Raw genomic sequence first — 24231 nt, forward strand, 5'->3', positions numbered from 1 at the left:
TGGAGCATCTTATGGGGCCATAATCAGCATTTGTGCAGCATTATATGGGGCATATTTTAATATGGTGCATCTTATGGGGCCCATCATAAACTGTATGGAGCATTATATGGGGCTCCTGATTCAATATGGATATTCAAAAACATTTAACCTACTGATATCTCAATTAATTTTACTTTCATTGGTATCTATTTTTATTTTTGAAATTTACCAGTAGCTGCTGCATTTTCCACCCTAGGCTTATACTCGAGTCATTAAGTTTTCCCAGTTTTCTGTGGCAAAATTTGGGGTCTCGGCGCACGTGTGCGCGCGCGCATTTTTTTACTCCAGAATATTGATAGATTGGGGCCATAATGTCCAGTTCTGTCAACTTGGATTTCTCTACTTGGGAGGGGAGAGCAAAGATCTACTGTATTTTCCCCGACAGATATGCAGTCAGAACTTTAATTTGCATTTTATATTGAAGATACAAAAGTAGTCACTAATATCTACTGTAAATACTGCATAAATACTTTGATTTAATAATTTCGCAAAAAAACTATGCAGTAAAAGAAAAAAAAAATGTTGAAGTACTTACATAACTGGGAAAAGCAAAAAAGGAATAATTATTAGCAGTCTTGCTGTCAACCCATTAGGAAGGTACCATAGGTAAACTATGAAACATGTGAGAAGATACAATAATACGGAATAGAGAAGCAGTCTTCCAACCCAAATTTTTCGCAGTTTTTGGTTCTTATCCTGGAATTCTTCTAACGACTGAATCTCCTAAAATTTAAATAAATTAGTTTAGAAAAAAAAAAAAAAAAAAAAACACAAGAAGTACATTTATTTTATTGCCCTGCAAGCTGTGATAAATAAGGGTATTCATGTAACAATGCATGAACCGGTCTTCAACCAGCATCTGTATATGCCCAGATATAAAGTGCTACTGAGTGCAGAAAACAGATGAAAGAAGAGGCCAGGAGGAAAGCGTAAAAAGGGAGAACTGGGAAATGTTACATTAGTGATGTAAAATTATAGTCCTGTCTAAAAAGAGAAATATTTAGGGCAGGATTCAAACTGTAGACACTGAGAAATAAACTAATTGTCTGGGTAGTGTATTCCAAAGAATTGGTGCAGCTTGAGAAAAATTCAAGACAGGAGTGAGGTTCAGGGTATACCCCTCAATAATTGTATAACAGAGATGATAAAAAGTAAACAAGTAGGAGTGCCCAAACTTGCCAATTTGGGCTGGACCAACTGAAACTAAATTTGGGGCTTTGAGCCCCCAAAATAGGTTGTGCAGCCTAACAGCCATATGCCGCTGCATCGCAGTGTGAATAGGGTGTACTGGGACAAGCCGTTTCTAATTTGCAGGTTGTAACATCCTCAGTCACCGGCATTTTACTGCAATGTAGCACGGCATACTGTCTGTGTGACCTGTATTGCAGCCACAGTGTAAATCACTTCGCATGTTAGGATGTTTAACTGGCAATCATTTGGTAGATATAGTGGAGAAAGGATTGCGCGGGCTGTATTTCAACATGCCTAAACCCTTATTTCAAGGGTGATAAGCCCCTGGAAGTCGTGTCTGGCTGCAACTGACTCCCTCCTCACCAAGAAGATAGGCAAACGGCTGAAGAGAGCCAGTAAGTGCATGGGGTGAAGGTGTGGCGGGTCAGTACTAATAATGGTCAGCCAACAGCTGTTCACAGTGTGCCGCATTCTACAAGGAGGTCAGTAACAGAAAATGGACACCAGACCATGCTATCCTATAAATATGTATTCAAAGACATTGAATAACAGTATTTTGGTGATATTAAATATATTTCCACCTAGAATTAAATCAGCTAATACAATAAAAAATAACATTGGCTGATATTCATATAATTGTACCTTTTCCATCTTCTCCAAAACTTCAACAGTGGAAGGCTTGGCCTGTTGGGGACAAAGTCTTAATTATAAATAATGCTGCAAATTAAGGTGCTGCCAATAAAGTATTCACACTGTTCCGTTCAGTCTTCATTACAAGAAAGCATACTGCCCCAGGAGACAACAAGGATGCAGCAGAAACTTCTTTATCCAAAGACTTTCCAAGCATTTCTTTAGTATGTTCCAACCCAATTGGGTTTAGTCAATCCCACAGTCTTTCCTACACATTTTAAAAGCTTGAGGAAAAGTAGGAAATATACTGGGGAGAGTTTGCCCTCTCCCCAACTGTGCTCCTTTGGAAGTCTCAAAACTGGCCTAAAGTGGTTGCCAGATAAAAAAAAAATAAAATAAAATTAATAAAATTGCAAAAGTGTTTTTTATTGCATTTCCCAAAAGAAATGCGGTAAGAAGCAATGAAGTACGTACTACAAAATGTTACCAATAAAATGTACAAATCAGCATGAACAAGCAGAGATAGTTCCATTAACAGAAAAAAATAAAAAATTTAAAAAGGTTATAGGTCCCCAAAAAATGGCAATTTAAAAAAAAAAAAAAAAAAACCTTTAAGTTAAGATTTTTTTTAAAAACCAGTAAAATAAAACAAAAATATACATTTGTCATTAACCTAATAGTATTGACCCAGAGTTTCATGTCTTAAGGTCATTTTTACTGCACGGTGAACAATGTTAAAACGATTACAGAAAGTTGCATTTTTGTTTTTATAACTTATTATATTGTGAAGTGAATGGTGCCATTTAAAACTTAAACTCTTCATGTAAATAACAAGGCTATGTTAAAGAGAAAAATAAAGTTATGGCTTTAGGAAGAAAGGTGGTGTGGGGGGACGTAAATGTCTGCATCTTTAACATGTCCAGAACCGGGCTACTTGAGCCCCTCCAGACCAGGCATATTTTGGGAGATATATATCATATATAAAAGTTTTTAATGACTAAAGAATATTCTCATTCATGTATTGAAACAATATTTGCCTCTTTTTTTTTTGCAATACAAGGAGCTTAATTTAGGTCATTTTTGTATTTTTCTTGTCTTTTGCCATCTTGAGAAAGCGTAAAGAAAAATAGTGAACAGCTGCATCTATTTTCTACCTCAAAAGACCTAGGACCCAGCAATCACATGATCACTGGGTCCGGAGGAGGATGCACTGTCAGTGCTTCCCAATCTGTATACAAACATGACTGTACACGGTGATCGATAAGACAAATATGCTGCACAATCTTCTGTAAGCCTATCCTTCTATAATGACATTTTATATCAATGCATTGTAAAGTCTGGACTGCAGGAACGTTTATTATCTATGGGCCATCCAGAAGTAGTTAGGAGTCAAAGGAAAGCTAACCTCAGTTGCTTTGTGAAGCTTTTCCACTTGTTTTCATCAATTTTTATAGTCTCCCTAACTATTTTCCCAATCTGCACGATTTCTTTAATCTGGGGCTCCACAAGCTGTCTGGTGTCCAATATCAATTTTAATGACTTCATCCTAGTAGTCTACAAACGTCTTTCCCCCGTCGCAATGTGTGCACGTCATATGCTGCTACATTAGAGGATCACTGCACGCAATGCGTATACTGCATCTTGGGCAACCACTTCAACTGTCCTGTTACACATACCTTCCATCTGGAAAGGAGCGCCCCCATATGGCAGCTGGAGATGTATCCCAATCACTATAGCTTTGAAATCCACCACACCCTAAAGGGAAGAATTAAGCAGACAATTTAAAGATACTTCGTGTATTTGCCAGAAATAATCCTGTAGATCAGTTTTACTCAACAAATATTAATGCAAATCTCTCAGCTGTTACATACAGTCGTATTTTAAGCAAGCACGTAGAACTGACATAGCAGCTGGACGCAGACCCATTTTATACGTCTTTGTGAAAAAGTCTAAGTGTTAAAGAAGCACTCCTCCCATTAAAGTGGTTATCCTCCTAATATATTGCAATCATCTTATTTAGCACTGTGTAATGCTCGTTGCCTTTCTACCCAGCTAATTATCCTTTTTTCTCTGCTCTATGTAGAAACAGGAAGTCTCTTTTCCCTGCATGAATCATCCCCCTCTTCAACTCCTGACCCAGCTGCTCCCTCCTGCCTTTGCCAGGGACTTTTGCAGTGACTTATGACTCATGCAGGGAAAATTTACCTCCTGTTTCTACATAGAGCCTAGAAGGGTTCAGCTAGTCAGTTTTTAACCCCTTTCTGACATCGGACGTACTATCCCGTCCATGTGGGGTGGGCCCCTATGACCATGGACGGGATAGTACGTCCGGCGGCGCTCACGGGGGGAGCGCCGCCGATCGCGGCCGGGTGTCAGCTGCCTATCGCAGCTGACATCCGGCACTATGTGCCAAGAGCGGTCACGGACCGCCCCCGGCACATTAACCCCTGGCACACCGCGATCAAAGATGATCGCGATGTGCCGGCGGTGCAGGGAAGCACCGCGCAGGGAGGGGGCTCCCTGCGGGATTCCCTGAGCCCCCCGCAGCAACGCGATGTGATCGCGTTGCTGCGAGGGTCTTACCTCCCTCCCTCCCTGCTCGAGCCCCGGATCCAAGATGGCCGCGGATCCGGGTCCTGCAGGGAGGGAGGTGGCTTCACAGAGCCTGCTCAGAGCAGGCACTGTGAAGCAGCCTGCACTGCTCTCAGATCGGTGATCTGACAGAGTGCTGTGCAAACTGTCAGATCACCGATCTGTTATGTCCCCCCCTGGGACAAAGTAAAAAAAAAAATTTTTCAAATGTGTAAAAAAAAATAAAAAAAAATATTCCAAAATAATGAAAAAATATATATATATTATTCCCATAAATACATTTCTTTATCTAAATAAAAAAAAAAAAAAAACAATAGAAGTACACATATTTAGTATTGCCGCGTCCGTAACGGCCCGACCTATAAAACTGGCCCACTAGTTAACCCTTTCAGTAAACACCGTAAGAGGAAGAAAAAAAAACGAGGCAAAAAACAACGCTTTATTATCATACCGCCGAACAAAAAGTAGAACACGCGATCAAAAAGACAGATATAAATAACCATGGTACCGCTGAAAACGACATCTTGTCCCGCAAAAAACGAGCCGCCATACAGCATCATCAGCAAAAAAATAAAAAAGTTATAGTCCTGAGAATAAAGCGATGCAAAAATAATTATTTTTTCTATAAAATAGTTATCGTATAAAAGCGCCAAAACATAAAAAAATGATATAAATGAGGTGTCGCTGTAATCGTACTGACGCGAAGAATAAAACTGCTTTATAAATTTTACCAAACGCGGAACGGTATAAACGCCTCCCCAAAAAGAAATTCATGAATAGCTGGTTTTTGGTCATTCTGCCTCACAAAAATCGGAATAAAAAGCGATCAAAAAATGTCACGTGCCCGAAAATGTTACCAATAAAAACGTCAACTCGTCCCGCAAAAAACAAGACCTCACATGACTCTGTGGACCAAAATATAGAAAAATTATAGCTCTCAAAATGTGGTAACGCAAAAAATATTTTTTGCAATAAAAAGCGTCTTTCAGTGTGTGACGGCTGCCAATCATAAAAATCCGCTAAAAAACCTGCTATAAAAGTAAATCAAACCCCCCTTCATCACCCCCTTAGTTAGGGAAAAATTAAAAAAAATGTATTTATTTCCATTTTCCCATTAGGGCTAGGGTTAGGGCTAGGGCTAGGGCTAGGGTTAGGGCTAGTTCTAGGGCTAGGGCTAGTTCTAGGGCTAGGGCTAAAGTTACAGTTAGGGTTTAGATTACATTTACGGTTGGGAATAGGGTTGGGATTAGGGTTAGGGGTGTGTCTGGGTTAGAGGTGTGGTTAGGGTTACTGTTGGGATTAGGGTTAGGGATGTGTTTGGATTAGGGTTTCAGTTATAATTGTGGGGTTTCCACTGTTTAGGCACATCAGGGGCTCTCCAAACGCGACATGGCGTCCGATCTCAATTCCAGCCAATTCTGCGTTGAAAAAGTAAAACAGTGCTTCTTCCCTTCCGAGCTCTCCCGTGTGCCCAAACAGGGGTTTACCCCAACATATGGGGTATCAGCGTACTCAGGACAAATAGGACAACAACTTTTGGGGTCCAATTTCTCCTGTTACCCTCAGGAAAATACAAAACTGGGGGCTAAAAAAATAATTTTTGTGGGGAAAAAATTTTGTTTTATTTTTACGGCTCTGCATTATAAACTTCTGTGAAGCACTTGGTGGGTCAAAGTGCTCACCACACTTCTAGATAAGTTCCTTAGGGGGTCTACTTTCCAAAATGGTGTCATTTGTGGGGGGTTTCAATGTTTAGGCACATCAGTGGCTCTTCAAACGCAACATGGCGTTCTCTCTCAATTCCTGTCAATTTTGCATTGAAATGTCAAATGGCACTCCTTCGCTTCCGAGCTCTGCCATGCGCCCAAACAGTGGTTTACCCCCACATGTGGGGTATTGGCATACTCAGGACAAATTGGACAACAACTTTTGGGGTCCATTTTCTCCTGTTACCCTTGGTAAAATAAAACAAATTGGAGCTGAATTAAATTTTTTGTGAAAAAAAGTTAAATGTTCATTTTTATTTAAACATTCAAAAAATTCCTGTGAAGCACCAGAAGGGTTAATTAACTTCTTGAATATGGTTTTGAGCACCTTGAGGGGTGTAGTTTTTAGAATGGTGTCACACTTGGGTATTTTCTATCATATAGACCCCTCAAAATGACTTCAAATGAGATGCGGTCCCTAAAATAAAATGGTGTTGTAGAAATGAGAAATTGCTGGTCAACTTTTAACCCTTATAACTCCCTAACAAAAAAAAAATTTGGTTCCAAAATTGTGCTGATGTAAAGTAGACATGTGGGAAATGTTACTTATTAAGTATTTTGTGTGACATATCTCTGTGATTTAATTGCATAAAAATTCAAAGTTGGAAAATTGCGAAATTTTCATAATTTTTGCCAAATTTCCGTTTTTTTCACAAATAAACGCAGGTACTATCAAAGAATTTTTACCATTGTCATGAAGTACAATATGTCACGAGAAAACAATGTCAGAATCACCAGGATCCATTGAAGCGTTCCAGAGTTATAACCTCATAAAGGGACAGTGGTCAGAATTGTAAAAAATGGCCCGGTCATTAACGTGCAAACCACCCTTGGGGGTAAAGGGGTTAATCAAGTGATGTCAGACTTAATAGAAAGGGGAAGAATTAGCTGGATAGAAAGGCAAAATGAGCAATTTTACACAGTGCTGTATAATATGATGATTGCAATATATTTAGAGGATACAATTTTTGATGCAAGCGCTCCTTAAAACATATTTAAAAGTTTTCAATTCTTTACGTCACCAGATTACACAATGCAAACTTCATCAGCTAAGATCAATTTATGCTATGCAACTGATGCAATTTCTTTGAAAATCTGTCAGTAACCTTATAATCTTTATAAAATGGTTAAAGATGGTTATTTACTCTTATCCATTAGATAGGGGATCGTTTTCTGATAGCTGGTGGCAGCGTCAGACTGGAGCACCTTGAGCCCACCAGAGAAAATCATTCTTGGGGTCCACTATATAGCTACATAGAAATAAATACAAGATCACCAATTGTGGTAAAACACGCTAATATCAAGGTATAATATAAGGTAGTACACGTCTTAATTATGTATCAGGGGTTGCAGTAGCCCCCTTCAAAATATAATGTAGCCTCCTGTCATAAGGTATAATGCAGTCCCCACCATAGAATATAACATAGCACCCTCATAGGGTATAATGCAGCCACCCACCCCCAGAGTATACTGTAGCCCCTCATAGGACATAATGCTGCCCCCTTCATAGTATGATGTAGATTCCCAGAATATAATGTCGTCCCCTGAGAAAATAATGCAGCCCCACCACAGAATATAATGTAGCCCCCTAAAAGTATAATGCAGCCCCCCTCATAGGGTATAATGCAGCCCCTCTCCACCTCCATTTTTCTCCCCCACTACCTCCATCATTGCCCATTGCACCACTACCATCATTGCCCATTTCAACACCACCATCATTGTCCTTTACACCACAACCATCATTGCCTCCTTCCCCACCACTCCTATAAGTGAAATGGTATTCACTTCTCTCCACACCCATGAGGCTTGGAGAAGCGTGAATATTCATTTCTTTTTAGCAGCGAGGACAGATATGGCTTCCTGTCACCCGCTGCTGCTCCACTGCCACAGGGAGGGCCCCCTTGACTCAGGGGTCCCATAGCCACTGGCTGGGAGCCCCTAGAGCAGTGAGGGCCTTAGACAGCTGCTGGCCAGTATGCGAGCAGGTGTCAGTGCCTGGGCCCATCAGAGAATCCTCCGATGGGCCAGTACGACCCTGGCTTTGGGTCTGGCCATATAGAGACTCCAGCGGTACAGAAAATAGGGCTCTGCAGCTCATTCCCAATGAGAGTGGAGGTGTGCATGCTAAGCCTCCATTCCATTCACAGACTATGGGACTGCCAGAGATTAAGTAGAGCAGTCCCATATATCATGGATGGAGCAGAGGCCAAGCATGCCCACCTCTGCTGCAGAGCACCTTTCTCGAGGGTTCCAGAGCTTAGATCTTGGATCACCGAGTGTCTCGTTGGTCAGACCCACTTTTTTGTGAAAAACCCTTAAAGCTCAATCTCTGCCCAACTATTCTGAATGGCAACTTCTCAGTGACCCTGTGCCCTCCATCTGCTGAAGTCTCATAGTGCAGCTGTCAGCTTGGCCGACAGGAGGCTAAAATACACACAGACGAGTCATGAATTTTCTCACTAATTGAATAAAATGCTCATTTTAATATCAAGATTAAACACTCATTCTGACATGTATTTTCAAAAGTACACTAGCCTTGTCAGGTCTGGGAGTGCCATTCATTAATATAGGCAGAGCTGTTGTGAAATTTGGTGACAGATCCGCATTAAGTCATGCATCCAGGAACGATAGCACAAGGAACTTACTCCAGAACACAATCAAATAAAGCATAATCCATGGCATAAGCAAAACAAGTCACTAGAGAAAAAATTTCAGTACCGTGTGATTTTAATAATTTCAACACATGGTAAACAGAAGCCAATAAGTCAACGTACACAAGCTGCTACTTCATGCAAAGCCACAAAGCGATCGCACGCAAATTACGAACACCCGATCTTTCACATTTCTTCAAAAGTAACTACATTCTGTTTAAAGAGAACCTTTCACCAAATTTTCCATGTTGAACTGGACATTCAATGTAAGGCTGCTTTCACACTTGCCGTGATTTTTGTGGCCTGTTTTTGTGGGCCTTAGTGCTGCAATTTTCACAGTCTCCCACAAAAACGGGCTGCAAAAAATCTTGCAGATCGCAATTTAAAAAAAAAAAAAAAAAGCTTTCCGCAAAATAGACATTTTGCTGCAAGGTATCCTGAAACAACAGTAAGGGCTCATTTCCACTTGCGAGTAAAACGGACGAGTGCAATCCGATAAAAAAAAAAAAAAAAAAATCGGATTGCACTCGGACCAATGTTATTCAATAGGTGTCTTTTCATTTGCGATTTTTTTCTCAGCCGAAATCGGACTGAGAAAAAAAAAAAAAAAAAAAAAATCGCAGCATGCTGCGATTTGCTTCGAGTCTCGGACGAGACTCACCAATGCAAGTCAATGGGTGCGATAAAAAAAAACGCATGGCATACGGAACATCCGTATTCCATCCGTTTTTTACGGATACCTTACCAATCTGTGTCATAGAACACTGTAAATAGTCCTGTAAATGACTGTATAAAAATAGTTGCAGAGAAAAAAAACGGATTGCATACGGATGTAAAACGGATGGTGCGATTACAAAATCGCATTGAACTCGCATCACAAACGCATGACAAACGCATACTTTTCATCCCTTTTTTCGGTCCAGATTACGGACCGATTTGTCTATCACAAGTGGAAATGAGCCCGAAGAGTTTTCCACAGAACTGAATGAGCACCATCTCAGCCTCTCAGCAAGAGTAGGTTCACACGAACAAACGTATAAAAATTGTTCAGTCTCACTTGTCATCTGTGTACAATCTGTTTTTTTTCCAGAAGGAGCTGTTAAGACGAATTACAGTTTCCTATGTATCTGAAAAAAAAAAAATGGATCCTATACGGTGGCTCCTTATGGCATCCATTTTTTTTTCACGCATTCGGACTTGAATGGGCGAGTCTTATGCGATTTCACATGCAGATTCGGTCAGTGGAAGAGAGGAGGGTTGGAAAAAAAAAAAAGTTTCACGGGCAGCAATGACAAATAATTTGTTCATGTGAAAGAGAATTTTGAGAATAAATGATCAATCCAGGAAGAGAAAGAAGTGGATTTCCCTAATTAGATCTACAAGAAATTCTCATTTTCATGTTTACTATGAATTTAGAAATAAAAAAAAATTATAAAAAAAAAAAAAAAACTAAGACAGCAAGCTCCACAGAAATCACAATTCTTCTTTACTGGTAAGAACAGAATACACGTCAGCCAGTAAGTTAAAATGCCATGGCAGTAGATATAAACACTTTTCAGGTAGTGAGACACTTACGCATTGTTTTATCTATTACCCTGGCATTTTAACTTACTGGCTGAAGCGTATTACATTTGCAGCAATAAAGAAGAATTTTGTGGTTTCGGTGCAGCTGGATTACCAGAATAGAAGTGACAGATTCCCCTGACACAGGCTCCATTTACATTATGCTTGGTCTTTATATATCAGAGGCATATGTCTGGACTTCTCCCTGGCACACGTCAGCCTATGGCTACTTTCAGCATGCACTGAAAGTCTTTCTGGCAGACAGACCAAACATGCTCATATAGGAAATCATGCACATAGCCCAATATTGGGAGTTTACCAGCCTTCCATTTTTTGCGCAGAATATACCATACAAACATGACAAGTAAACAAAACACCGGTGTGAAGAGAGCCCAAGAAATCCAACAATTCTTGACAACTTATTACATTTGGATGGTCTGTTACATGGAGGAGGAATCCCACTTTGTTTTGGGGAGAAGTACCAAGACAGTGTCCAGAAGTAGACAGTCTATTTAAGCAATGCAAAGATTTGCGGTTAGAAATGCCTTTTAATTAAGTTAATGACTGGTGAAGGAATATCGTTTTACACTTGGACTTGTTAACAAACCGCTTATTAACAATTGTCCAGAAACAATCACAGCATTTAGAAAACACGTCAAACTATAAAATAACTGTCCATGAGTCACAATAACGAGAAATGGTTTCGACACACTTTAAGCTCATGACAAGAAAGAGAACTTGGAATTTTTCTTCTCTTCCAACAGACTTCTAAATTCACTGAAATATAACCAACGCAGGCCGACAACGACACAAACAATCTGAAACATTGGCACTGACAATGCTATCCAAGGTTTTATATATGTATTTTTTTTAACTCACTGTACAAGTGCTTAATGTAGAAACCAAAACACAGGCAGGAACATTGAGCTCCGCATGCTGTGGGTTTTATTAATAATTTGTTGTAGATTAATAGATTTTTCTTACAAACTAACAGCAAAAATTTGCGGAGTCAAAAAAACATTCAGAAAATTATCCCATAATGACTCTTCTACTCCAAGACACAGAGATAGAAACCGAATTACTGGTAAGTCCAATTCTAGTAACCCACAACAGCAGCCCACCTGGAGGATGTTCCCCTTTCCTAATAGGGACAGGAAATGACAAAGAGGTTAAAAAACCCCTCCCACATCCTCCCCTCAGTGTTATTATAAAGGACCACGGGAGAAGGAATGCTTCAAATTACATTTATTCTTTTAAAAAGGGAGGGATTACTCGTGCTGGGTTACTAGAAACCGAATTATCGGTAAGTCTAATTCTATTTTCTCTAGGGACACCCCCACGACACGACAGCAAACCTGGAGCATTACCCAAGAGTAATGTTTAGGGAGGGACTAAAGCTCGAAGGACTTTTCTCCCGTTCAGGCCAAGTCCTCTTGACATCAGGTCTAGCCTGTAATGTTTGAAGAATGTATGGACGGAGGACCAGGTAGCAGCTCTGCAATATCTGCTCGATGGAAGCACTCGCTTTCTCAGACCAGGAGACAGACGTTGCTCTCGTAGAGCAAGCTGTAAATTTTTCTGGCGATAGAAGGCCCTGTGCATGATATACCTCCAAGATTGCTCTCTTGATCCAGTTGGCAATTTTGGATCTGGACGTCTTCTTCCCCTTATTTGGACCTAGAAAGTGAACAAACAGGTTTGGGTCCTTCTTAGTTTTCTCCGTCACCTGGAGATAATGGAGTACTCTTCTTCGTACATCCAAGGTGTGGAACGGTTATTCCTTTTTATTCCTTGGTTCTTGATAGAAGGAGGGAAGAATAATCTCTTAAGATTTGTGAAACTCTGAAAACGACTTTGGGAAGAAATGAGGGATCCAATCGCAGAATAAGTTGGTCCTGCAAGATTTTCAAGTAGGGTTCACTCAGAGTGCTTGTATTTCACCAACTCTCCTGGCTGTAGTTATTGCTACCAGGAAGGTTGTTCTCCAGGAGAGTGTTTACGTCTATTGATAAGGGCTCAAAGGGTGGTAGTGTGAGTCCTTTCAAGACCACATTGAGGTAACAGGATGGAAACTAAAGGTACCTTCACACATAACGATATTGTTAACGATATCGTTGCTTTTTGTGACGTAGCAACGATATCGTTAAGGAAATCGTTATGTGTGACAGCGACCAACGATCAGGCCCCTGCTGGGAGATCGTTGGTCGCTGAACAAAGTCCAGAACTTTATTTCGTCGCTGGATCGGCGTGTGTGACACCGATCCAGCGATGTCTTCACTGGTAACCAGGGTAAACATCGGGTTACTAAGCGCAGGGCCGTGCTTAGTAACCCGATGTTTACCCTGGTTACCAGCGTAAAAGTAAAAAAAAAAAAAAAAAACACTACATACTTACCTACCGCTGTCTGTCCCCGGCGCTGTGCTCTGCACTCCTCCTGCACTGGCTGTGAGCGTCGGTCAGCCGGAAAGCAGAGAGGTGACGTCACCGCTCTGCTTTCCGGCCGCTGTACAGCCAGTACAGGAGGAGTGCAGAAAAGCAGAGCGCCGGGGACAGACAGCGGTACGTAAGTACAGTTAGGGCCAGAAATATTTGGACAGTGACACAATTTTCGCGAGTTGGGCTCTGCATGCCACCACATTGGATTTGAAATGAAACCTCTACAACAGAATTCAAGTGCAGATTGTAACGTTTAATTTGAAGGGTTGAACAAAAATATCTGATAGAAAATGTAGGAATTGTACACATTTCTTTACAAACACTCCACATTTTAGGAGGTCAAAAGTAATTGGACAAATAAACATAACCCAAACAAAATATTTTTATTTTCAATATTTTGTTGCAAATCCTTTGGAGGCAATCACTGCCTTAAGTCTGGAACCCATGGACATCACCAAACGCTGGGTTTCCTCCTTCTTAATGCTTTGCCAGGCCTTTACAGCCACAGCCTTCAGGTCTTGCTTGTTTGTGGGTCTTTCCGTCTTAAGTCTGGATTTGAGCAAGTGAAATGCATGCTCAATTGGGTTTAGATCTGGAGATTGACTTGGCCATTGCAGAATGTGCCACTTTTTGGCACTCATGAACTCCTGGGTAGCTTTGGCTGTATGCTTGGGGTCATTGTCCATCTGTACTATGAAGCGCCGTCCAATCAACTTTGCAGCATTTGGCTGAATCTGGTCTGAAAGTATATCCCGGTACACTTCAGAATTCATCCGGCTACTCTTGTCTGCTCTTATGTCATCAATAAACACAAGTGACCCAGTGCCATTGAAAGCCATGCATGCCCATGCCATCACGTTGCCTCCACCAGGTTTTACAGAGGATGTGGTGTGCCTTGGATCATGTGCCGTTCCCTTTCTTCTCCAAACTTTTTTCTTCCCATCATTCTGGTACAGGTTGATCTTTGTCTCATCTGTCCACAGAATACTTTTCCAGAACTGAGCTGGCTTCTTGAGGTGTTTTTCTGCAAATTTAACTCTGGCCTGTCTATTTTTGGTATTGATGAATGGTTTGCATCTAGATGTGAACCCTTTGTATTTGCTGTCATGGAGTCTTCTCTTTACCGTTGACTTAGAGACAGATACACCTACTTCACTGAGAGTGTTCTGGACTTCAGTTGATGTTGTGAACGGGTTCTTCTTCACCAAATTACGGTAAGTATGCGGCGATCATCCACCACTGTTGTCATCCGTGGACGCCCAGGCCTTTTTGAGTTCCCAAGCTCACCAGTCAATTCCTTTTTTCTCAGAATGTACCCAACTGTTGATTTTGCTACTCCAAGCATGTCTGCTATCTCTCTGATGGATTTTTTCTTTTTTTTCAGCCTCAGGATGTTCTGCTTCACCTCAATTGAGAGTTCCTTTGACCGCATGTTGTCTGCTCACAGCAACAGCTTCCAAATGCAAAACCACACACCTGGAATCCACCCCTGACCTTTTAGGTACTTCATTGATTACAGGTTAACGAGGGAGACGCCTTCAGAGTTAATTGCAGCCCTTAGAGTCCATTGTCCAATTACTTTTGGTCCCTTGAAAAAGAGGACGCTATGCATTACAGAGCTATGATTCCTAAACCCTTTCTCCGATTTGGATGTGGAAACGATCATATTGCAGCTGGGAGTGTGCACTTTCAGCCCATATTATATATATAATTGTATTTCTTAACATGTTTTTGTAAACAGCTAATATAACAAAACTTGTGTCACTGTCCAAATATTTCTGGCCCTAACTGTATGTAGTGTGTTTTTTTTTTTTACTTTTACGCTGGTAACCAGGGTAAACATCGGGTTACTAAGCGCGGCCCTGCGCTTAGTAACCCGATGTTTACCCTGGTTACCGGCATCGTTGGTCGCTGGAGAGCTGTCTGTGTGACAGCTCTCCAGCGACCAAACAGCGACGCTGCAGCGATCCAGATCGTTGTCGGTATCGCTGCAGCGTCGCTTAATGTGAAGGGGCCTTAAGTTCATAGCCTGTGGACATCTGCGAGATGCTGCTGTCAAACCTTATGATCCATCGATGGCCGGCTAATGTTTGGTTAAAATATGAACTTAGGGCCGCCACCTGGACTTTGAGGGTGCTGGGTCTGAGACCCTTCTCTAGTCTTTCTTGCAGAAAATCCAGGATCCGGGCTAAGTTCAGCTGGTGTGGGTTAGGCCGTTCTGGTGCACTCCATACGAATGTTTTCCATATTTTTGGAAACTGGAGTTGATCACTGCCTTTCGGCTTTTCTGCAGTGTTTTAATGAATAACAATCCTCTGGTCTTCAGGAATGAATTCAGAAAACAGGCTCTCAGGTGCAACCTCAAGATCCGGATGAAATATTGGTCTTTGGTAGAGAAGGTTCCTGACCGGGGGTAGTTCTACCAGTCTTTCTATCTTTAGGTTGGCAAGGGTCCCGAACCAGCTTCTTTTGGGCCAGAATGGAGCCACCAAGATTACCTTGACTCTTTCCCTTCTTATTTTCTGTAGAACTCTTGGAAGAATTGCTAGTGGAGGGAAGGCATAGGCCAGTCTGAAAGTCCATGGGTGGGCTGACGGCATCTACCCCTAGGTAGGGATCTGTTGAGTTCAGTGAATAATATTGATCCACTTTTGTGTTCTGAGCATTTGTAAATAGGTCCACCTCTGGATGGCTCCACCTTCTGGTCAGTATCTAAAAGACCTCGGGGGTCTAGACTCCATTCCCCAGGATGGATCCTTGTCCTGCTCTAAAAGTCGGCCTGTATGTTTACTGCACCTTTTATGTGCATAGCAGACGGAGAGAAGATGTTCTTCTGCCCACGAGAATATTCTGGCTGAGATTGCCTTCAAATCCTCGTGACTTTCCCGATGACGAAGATGGGCAACTGTTGTCATGTTGTCTGAGTATATTTTCACGTGGGTACCCTGGTCTAGGGTTACTGCGGTCCTGAGGACATCCTCTACTGCCTTGAGTTCTCTGACGTTTGAGGACCGTTGGCTTAACTCATTCGACTAGGACCACTGTAATGCATGTTGGGATACCATGGCTCCCCATCCTTTCCCGCTGGCATCTACTTTTATAGTGACTGCTGGGTCTTGTGTCCAGGGAACACCTCTGCTTAAGTTTTTTTCTTTAGCCACCATGTCAGTGAGGACTTTACATGAGGTGGTATCTGGATCTTCCTGTCTAAGGATTCTGGGGATCTGTCCCAGCTTGCCAGGATATAGGTCTGAAGTGACCTGGCGTGCACTTGTGCCCATGCCACCATCTGGATACAGGAGGTCATCAATCCAAGAACTGACATGGCCCATCTTAAAGATACCATCTCCTTGCTCTGTAGTATCTTTATTTTTGTTTTTACTAAGATGTGTTTCTGTTTGGGCAGGAAAGAAATCTGGCTGTGTGAGTCTAGTAGGACTCCAAAAGAATGTTTTTTTTATTGCAGGAACCATATCTGATTTCTTGAGGTTCACTATCCAGCCCAGAGATAAGACTTTGGTTGTCTTCTGCAGATGTTCTTGTAGCATGGGTACCGAGGGAGCCACCAACAAAAGGTCGTCGAGGTAAGGAACTATGCATATGTGCTGGCCTCTGATGTAAGCCATGACCTCCGACATGTTTTTTGTGAAGATCCTTGGGGCTGAGGATAGTCCAAATGGGAGGACATTGAACTGATAATCTGTGAGTTCCCCTCTTGCGACTACGAACCTTAGGAATCTCCGATCGGTTGGATGTATCGGGATGTGATAATATGCATCCTGTAGGTCCATCGTGGCTACGACGAACTCCTGCCCAATCAGAGGTACAGTTGACCTGACGGATTCCATCTTGAATCTTCTGTATGCTACATATCGATTCAGTGGTTTTAGATGGATTATCATCTGGTAAGATCCATTTGGGTTTTTTTGCTTTTTTTTTTTTTTTTTCATTTTAAGGGTATGCACACGTCAGGATTTCTTGGAGAAATTTTCCTGACAAAAACCGGACATTTCTGCCAGAAATCTGCATGCGTTTATACCGCGATTTTGACGCGTTTTTGGTGCGTTTTTTCCCAAATGCATAGAATTGCGGGGAAAAACGCAGAAAATCCGCAAAAATAATGAACATGCTCATTTTTTTACCGCGATGCGTTTTTTTCGCGGAAAAAACGCATGTGCACAAAACACGCAGAATGCATTCTAAATGATAGAATGCATAATGTATGCGTTTTTAATGAGTTTTTATAGCGTTTTAGCGTGAAAAAACACAAAAAAAATCTGTACGTGTGCACATAGCCTTAGAGAAACAGGTTTGATTATGTCCCCTGTTCCTTTCTCTTTCCAGGACAATGGTGACTACTCCTGTGGCTAACAGGTCTTTGACTCCTGCTATAAGGGTGGACTGTAACTCTGCGGAGGAGGGCCGCGTTGTCTTTATTATCTTTTGAGGATATGAGACAAAGCATTAAGCTACTTACTGGTAGCGGCATTTTTCGGAGGCCCATGACAGCACTACGAGAGAGGGGATCCGCCCTCCAGGAACAGGAAACCTACAGATACAAAAGGGCGGCACCTCTCCCTATGCATCAGTTGTATTTCAGAGCCTGAGAGGACTACCGCGGTTAGTAGCACACAAATATACAATATATACAGTTTATGTACAAAAATAATCCATCATATTGAACTATATACCACACGTGAGATCTATCTATCTCATTATATATACTATAGGAAGTGCAACCCCCACGTGAATAGGGAGGGAACTAAGGGTGCTGTCATGGGCCTCCGAAAAATGCCGCTACCAGTAAGTAGCTTAATGCTTTATTCAGATTCCCATGACAGCACTACGAGAGAATTACAGAGATGTAAACTACCTTAGGGAGGGACTATAGCCTGCAGCACCCTTAACCCGAAGGTGAGATCAGAAGAGAACCCCAAGTCCAACCTATAGTGCTTGAAAAAGGTGGAAGGGGATGACCACGTAGCTGCCTTACATATCTGGTCGATCGACACTCCAGATCTTTCAGCCCAGGATGTAGCCACGGCGCGGGTGGAATGTGCCCTCAGATTCTGCGGAGCTGGACCTCCACCTGCAGTATAAGCCAGAGAGATAGCCTCCCTAATCCACTTCGCTAGCGTGTACTTTGAAACTCTAAGACCTTTCCTGGGACCTTGGAAGGATAGAAACAACGCATCCTCTCTCTTCCAAGCATCAGTGACTGATATATATTCTAATAGACATCTCCTAACATCTAATCTAAGGAGTAACTCCTCTTTGGAATTAGAAGGATTAGGGAGAAATGACGGTAACACTATCTCCTGAGATCTGTGAAAATCTGAGGCCACTTTTGGTAAATAAGCTGGATCTGGTCTGAGGACTACTCTGTCCTGTAGAAATTCTGTATAAGGGGACAGCCTAGAAAGAGCCTGTATGTCTCCTACCCTACGAGCAGATGTAATTGCCACCAAAAACGCTGTTTTGAGGGATAGTAATTTAAGTGAGGCTGAATGTAAGGGCTCAAATGGTTCCTTAGTCAAGGATGAAAGGACCAGATTGAGATCCCAAGGCATTGACCTATTCCTGTGTATAGGTCTGGATCTACTAGATGCTTTGATAAACCTTGATACCCAATAATTACCCGCAATGTTACAAGAAAATAGAGCCCCCAGGGCTGATACTTGTACTTTTAGTGTACTTGTGGATAGATTTAGCTCTAGCCCCCTCTGCAGGAATTCTAGAATCTGGTTGATTGGTATACCCTCTTCAATATTAAAATTTGAAGAGGCCAGAAACTTCCTCCAAGTTCTAGAGTAGATCTTAGTTGTTATGTTTTTCCTACTCTTCATAAGGGTATCAATTAGGTTTGGAGAAAAACCTCTGCTTTTTAACAATGACCTCTCAAAAACCATGCCGTCAAATGGAGACCCTTCACTTGTGGATGGTTGATCGGACCTTGATGAAGTAAGTCCGGAATGTCCGGCAGCACCCAGGGGTCTTTCACGGACATGGTCCTGAGCCAGGAAAACCAAGCTCTTCTGGGCCAGAACGGAGCGATCAGTATGACTCTCGCTTGATCCTCCCTTATCTTTCTGACCACCAGCGGCAATAGATTGAGCAGGGGGAACGCATATGCCAATCGGAAATCCCATCTGATCAGGAAGGCATCCACTGCCAGTGGATATTCCCTGGGATTTAAGGAACAGAAATTTATCGTCTTTCTGTTGTGCTTGGTGGCAAATAAGTCCACTTCTGGATGACCCCACATGCGGACAATCCGGTTGAAGATCTTTGTGTTCAGAGACTATTCTCCTTGTTTTAAGGTGCTTCGACTTAGAAAGTCTGCTCTTATATTCTCTCTCCCTCTTATGTGAACTGCGGATAAAGATAGAAAATGGTTTTCTGCTGTCTGGAGCAGGCGATCCGCTACTTCCATCAGGGACTTGGAGCGTGTTCCACCCTGGCGATTCACATAGGCCACTGCCACCTGGTTGTCGGAGAGGATTTTGACATGGTGACCCTGTAGATATACGAGGAGTTCTTTAATTGAGAATTCAATTGCCATTAACTCCCTCTGATTGGAAGAGGCTGATGTTTGGGGATCCCATAAACCCTGGACTACTACGTCACCCATGTGTGCCCCCCACCCCGTGGTGCTGGCGTCCGTCGTAATTACCTGAGTCACTTGAGTCACCCATGGAACTCCTGCTGACAGATTGTCTTCCTTCAGCCACCATCTAAGAGATGTCAGAACCTCTGGACTCAACGTCAAATGACCCTGCAAGGAACCTTGTAAGACTATCATAATTCAGTACGTCAAACTGTAAAGGTCTGGAGTGGAACTGTCAAATTCACGTAAGTGTGCCATGACCTCCGCAACAACTTTAGTGAATACTCGGGGAGACGTTGAGAGGCCGAAGGGAAGGGCTCTAAATTGAAAATGTCTAACAATACCCCCCATAGACACTGCCACACGTAGAAACCTCTGAAAGTTCTCATGGATAGGAACATGATAATACGCATCTTTTAAGTCCACAACTACCATGAAGCAGTGTTTGAACAACATTTTTATTGCAGAGCTGATTGATTCCATTTTAAATGTGGCCTTAACCAGGTATTCATTAAGGGATTTAAGGTTAATAATAGTCCTAAATGACCTGTCCGGTTTTTGAATCAGAAATAGAGGAGAGTAGAATCCACTCCCTCTTTCTGACTCTGGGACCTCAATCAGCACGTTTTTAAGGCATAAACTCACAACTTCTGCCTCTAAAGCCGTCTGTTCAATAGTGGAGGAACGTAAGGGGGTTAGCATAAACTTATCCCGAGGCCAGTGAATAAATTCCAATTTCAGGCCTTCTGAAATAATACCTCGGACCCAGTCACTATTTGAGATGTTAGTCCATGCGGAAGAGAAGGCTGACAATCTCCCTCCCACAGGGATTGCTAGTCATTGGTCCGGTTTCTTACGTTCTTTTGAGGAACGGCGGAACATGTAACCCGTACCTCTCCTGCGTCTATCCTCCCATCTAAAATTCTCTCTAGAGGGCGAGGATGCGCGCTTCCTTCCGCGACCAAATCTCCTCCTGTTGAATGGACGCCGATAAGAGGCTGATGACAAACTAGGGAATTTTTTCTTGTCATCTCCAGCCTTTTCAAGCAGCTCATCCAAGGTTGGCCCAAAGAGATATTCCCCTTTGCATGGAATAGCGCATAATTTGGACCTTGATTGAATGTCACCCGACCAACACTTCAACCACAGGGCTCTACGAGCCGCGTTGGAGAGTCCTGCTGCTCTGGCCGCCATTCTGACCGAATCAACCGACGCGTCCGACAGGAAAGCCGCAGCATCTTGAATCACCGGAAGCGCACTTAGAATAGAACTTCTGGAAGCGCCTTCTTTAAGCTGGGATTCCAACTGTTCCAGCCAGACCATTAGGGATCTGGCTGTACAAGTCGCAGCCACTGCCGGTCTCAAGGATCCGGCTGCCATCTCCCAAGTACCTTTAAGGAAGGTATCCGCCTTCCTGTCAAGAGGGTCTTTAAGGGATCCCATGTCCTCGAAAGGTAATGCGGCTCTCTATGATGCCTTTGCCACCGCGGCATCTAATTTAGGGGCCTTGTCCCAGGTATCCACAGTCGTATCCTCAAAGGGATACCTGCGTTTTAAAGCTGGTGGTAATGAGCCTTTCTTCTCCGGTTTCTTCCATTCTCGGAGAATCAGATCTTGAATTTTATCATTCACCGGGAAGGATCTACGCTTCTTGTGTTCCAAGCCACTGAACATTAGCTCCTGACGGGATATCTGAGTCTTAGGTTCTTCTAGGTCCATCGTAGCTCTGACCGACTTAATTTATCCACCCGGTCCAGAGGCAGACAGAATCGGCCAGATTCGTCTTCTGATGACGAGGAAGAGAGATTTGAGCCATAAGAACCTTCCTCTTTATCTTCCTCTGACGAATCAGAGATCACCGAGGCTCTCTGTTTTGAACTTCCCGCCTGGGACATAGACCGCAGGGATTCCCTTACTTCTGTACGGATCATCTCACGTAGATTAGCCGTAGAAGCAGATTCTTCCGCTACCTAGGGGAGGACAATAAGGGTGATACCATCTATCTAGCCTGATGTCACTCAACCCCTCCACTCCTGCAGACCTCATCGTCTGTTGTATACAGGAGGCGCATAATTTTTTAGTATAAGAATCTGGTAACGGGACTTCACACAGGGCACACTCCTTATGTTTCGACTTTGCACTTTTCTTCCCCTAGAATGACAAAGTATAAGGGGCCCGCGTCACTGAGTGAGCATTCACGTAGATCTCTTACCAGTGTACGCCAACAAAGGTACCGGAACACGAGGGGGTTCTTTGCCAGTCGATGCTCTAGATCCCTGCTTGGACGAGCTTTTACGGCTGGACTGGTCACTCCTGGCATGCTCCTTCTCCGTGGGCTTTTGTCGCACCTCCTCCGACAGCTGAAGCTGCCGCTCACCATCACTCTCCATGATGTGGATGTGACCAAAGGCAGAGCTCTAAATCCAGCTCCTGCTTAAATCCCCCTCAGATCCGGTCAGCAGGCTGCCTGGCGCCACTCTCATTGGTTCCCGCTGATGAGGCTACAGCTGGGGGGTCAGCGCAGTGTGTGAGGAGTCCGGCGTTCAGGATCGATGGGCGCCGCCATCTTGGATGAACTGCGCATGCGCAGTTCCCCAGTGACCCGGAAGCGCCTGCTGACTCTGCCCCCTCGACGTCACTGCACCCGGAAACGCTTCAGCTAACGCTGAGAGCGATGCAGGACGCCGAAGAGCACGCAGCAGCGCTCCGGATAGCGTTCCCTTCCTGGCACCGCTACCTCACCACCGCGCTGCACCACCACATGAACCGAAGGAGCGCTATACTTCGATCAGGAATCCGCCGGACTCTGCTCCCTGCTGTCTACGTCACCGACGTGCAGTCCAGCCAGGACCACCGTGACGTCTTCCAGGGGCTTCCGCACCGGCCGAGGTAGGAGACCCCCCCGCTACCTGATTCGGTCCGGCCGGCCTGGGATCCATTACGAGATTCATCTGTAGGATCCTGTCCCTTCAGGAACAGGAAACCAACTGATGCATAGGGAGAGGTGCCGCCCTTTTGTATCTGTAGGTTTCCTGTTCCTGGAGGGCGGATCCCCTCTCTCGTAGTGCTGTCATGGGAATCCGAATAAATTCTATTTTTATTCCTTCCTGACTGCTTTTAGAGTCCATTGATCTGAGCAGATCTTGTGCCACTGCAGAAGGAAGTTTGAGATGCGGCCTCCCACCTTGATGGCGTCAGTTTCTTTTGTCTTTTGGAGTAGGGAAGAAAAAGATTTTCGTCTTCCCCACCTTTCGGGTAGCTCCAGCACCCAGACTTGCCCTTCCCCTTATACTGAAGTGTATGCTCTTGTTGTGGGCGGAAAGGTCTTTTCCTAGTACTCCTAGGTTGTGGTAAGGTATTCTTTTTATCCGAAGCCTTTTCTAACAGCTCATCAAGGGCAGGATCAAACATGTATTTCCCCTTGAAGGGGATAGAACACAGCTTCATTTTTGAAGTCATGTCCCTGCTCCAAGACCTCAGCCAGAGTGCCCATCTCACAAAATTTAATAATCCTGATGATCTTGCTGCCACTCCACCACGAGTCCAAATGAAGACGGGAGCAGCACTCGGGGAGGAGAGGTCTGCTTCCCTGCTGCCTAGCCAGTTCTCTTCCACCCCCGGTGACCGCTGTACGCACAGTGCACCGAGGATGATCTCTTCATCCCTAGTAGGGACAGGAAAGAAAACTGGAGGGGAGGAAGTGGGAGGGGTTATTTAACCTCTCATTTCCTGTCCCTTTTAGGAAAGGGGAACATCCTCCAGGTGTGCTGTTGTGGGGGGTTACTAGAGAAATGATAAAACTTTCCCAATGCACTATAAATGTAGCATATGTTTTATCTTGTTAATGCAATGTAGTTACTTAATAGTTTTTTTGTATCGCCATCCTTTCTGAAAACATCCTGTGTGATGGATGCTGTGGGAGAAGCAGAGTGCAGGTGCTGCACTCGCATCTATCTGCTCCACCGCCCCATCAAAAGATACTCTAGACCCCAAGAAGAAGTTTCCCAAAATACTATAATATACTATAATTAAAGGTAACCTGTCACCCCCAAAATCGAAGGTGAGCTAAGCCCACCGGCATAAGGGGCTTATCTACAGCATTCTGTAATGTTGTAGATAAGCCACCGATGTATCCTGAAAGATGAGAAACAGGTTAGATTATACTCACCCAGGGGCAGTCCTGCTGCGGTCCGGTCCGATGGGCGTCGCGGTCCAGTGCCTCCCATCTTCTTACGATGATCTCCTCTTCTTGTCTTCAAGCTGCGGCTCCGGCGCAGGCGTACTTTGTCTGCCCTGTTGAGGGCAGAGCAAAGTACTGCAGTGCACAGGGAAAGGTCAGAGAGGCCTGGCACCTGCGCACTGCAGTACTTTGCTCTGCCCTCAACAGGGCACACAAAGTACGCCTGCGCCAGAGCCGCAGCGTGAAGACAAGAGGACGTCATCCTATGAAGATGGGAGGCCCCGGACCACGACACCCATCGGATCGGACCGCCCGCGTTAGTATAATCTAACCTCTTTTCTCATCTTTCAGGATACATCGGGGCTTATCTACAGCATTACAGAATGCTGTAGATAAGCCCCTGATGCAGGTGGGCTTAGCTCACCTTCGATTTTGGGGGTGACAGGTTCCCTTTAAAAGGGGCTGTTGTATCTTCTATCTTCAGGAGGACACTGCTCCCCAGCCTCACTGAAGGCTGATTGATAGTCCGGACCAGTAGCACTACCACTGGTCCACACTGTTTGCTCTCTGATGCTG

The 24231-nt window shown here is 43.6% G+C and overlaps 1 protein-coding gene across 1 annotated transcript in view; it reads right to left on the reverse strand.

Annotated features, from left to right (window-relative positions):
* LNPK (lunapark, ER junction formation factor) overlaps positions 1-24231 on the reverse strand; it is an 88588-nt gene that overhangs the window by 55195 nt on the left and 9162 nt on the right. The window contains exons 2-4 of the mRNA XM_069733188.1: positions 3537-3615; positions 1873-1914; positions 575-762 (exon numbers count right to left, since the gene is read on the reverse strand). Coding sequence (XP_069589289.1) covers positions 575-762; positions 1873-1914; positions 3537-3563 — 257 coding nt within the window. The 5' untranslated portion in view covers positions 3564-3615. The remainder of the gene's footprint in view (positions 1-574; positions 763-1872; positions 1915-3536; positions 3616-24231) is intronic.

This window comes from Ranitomeya imitator, chromosome 7 (assembly GCF_032444005.1).
Source record: "Ranitomeya imitator isolate aRanImi1 chromosome 7, aRanImi1.pri, whole genome shotgun sequence".
NCBI lineage: Eukaryota > Metazoa > Chordata > Amphibia > Anura > Dendrobatidae > Ranitomeya > Ranitomeya imitator.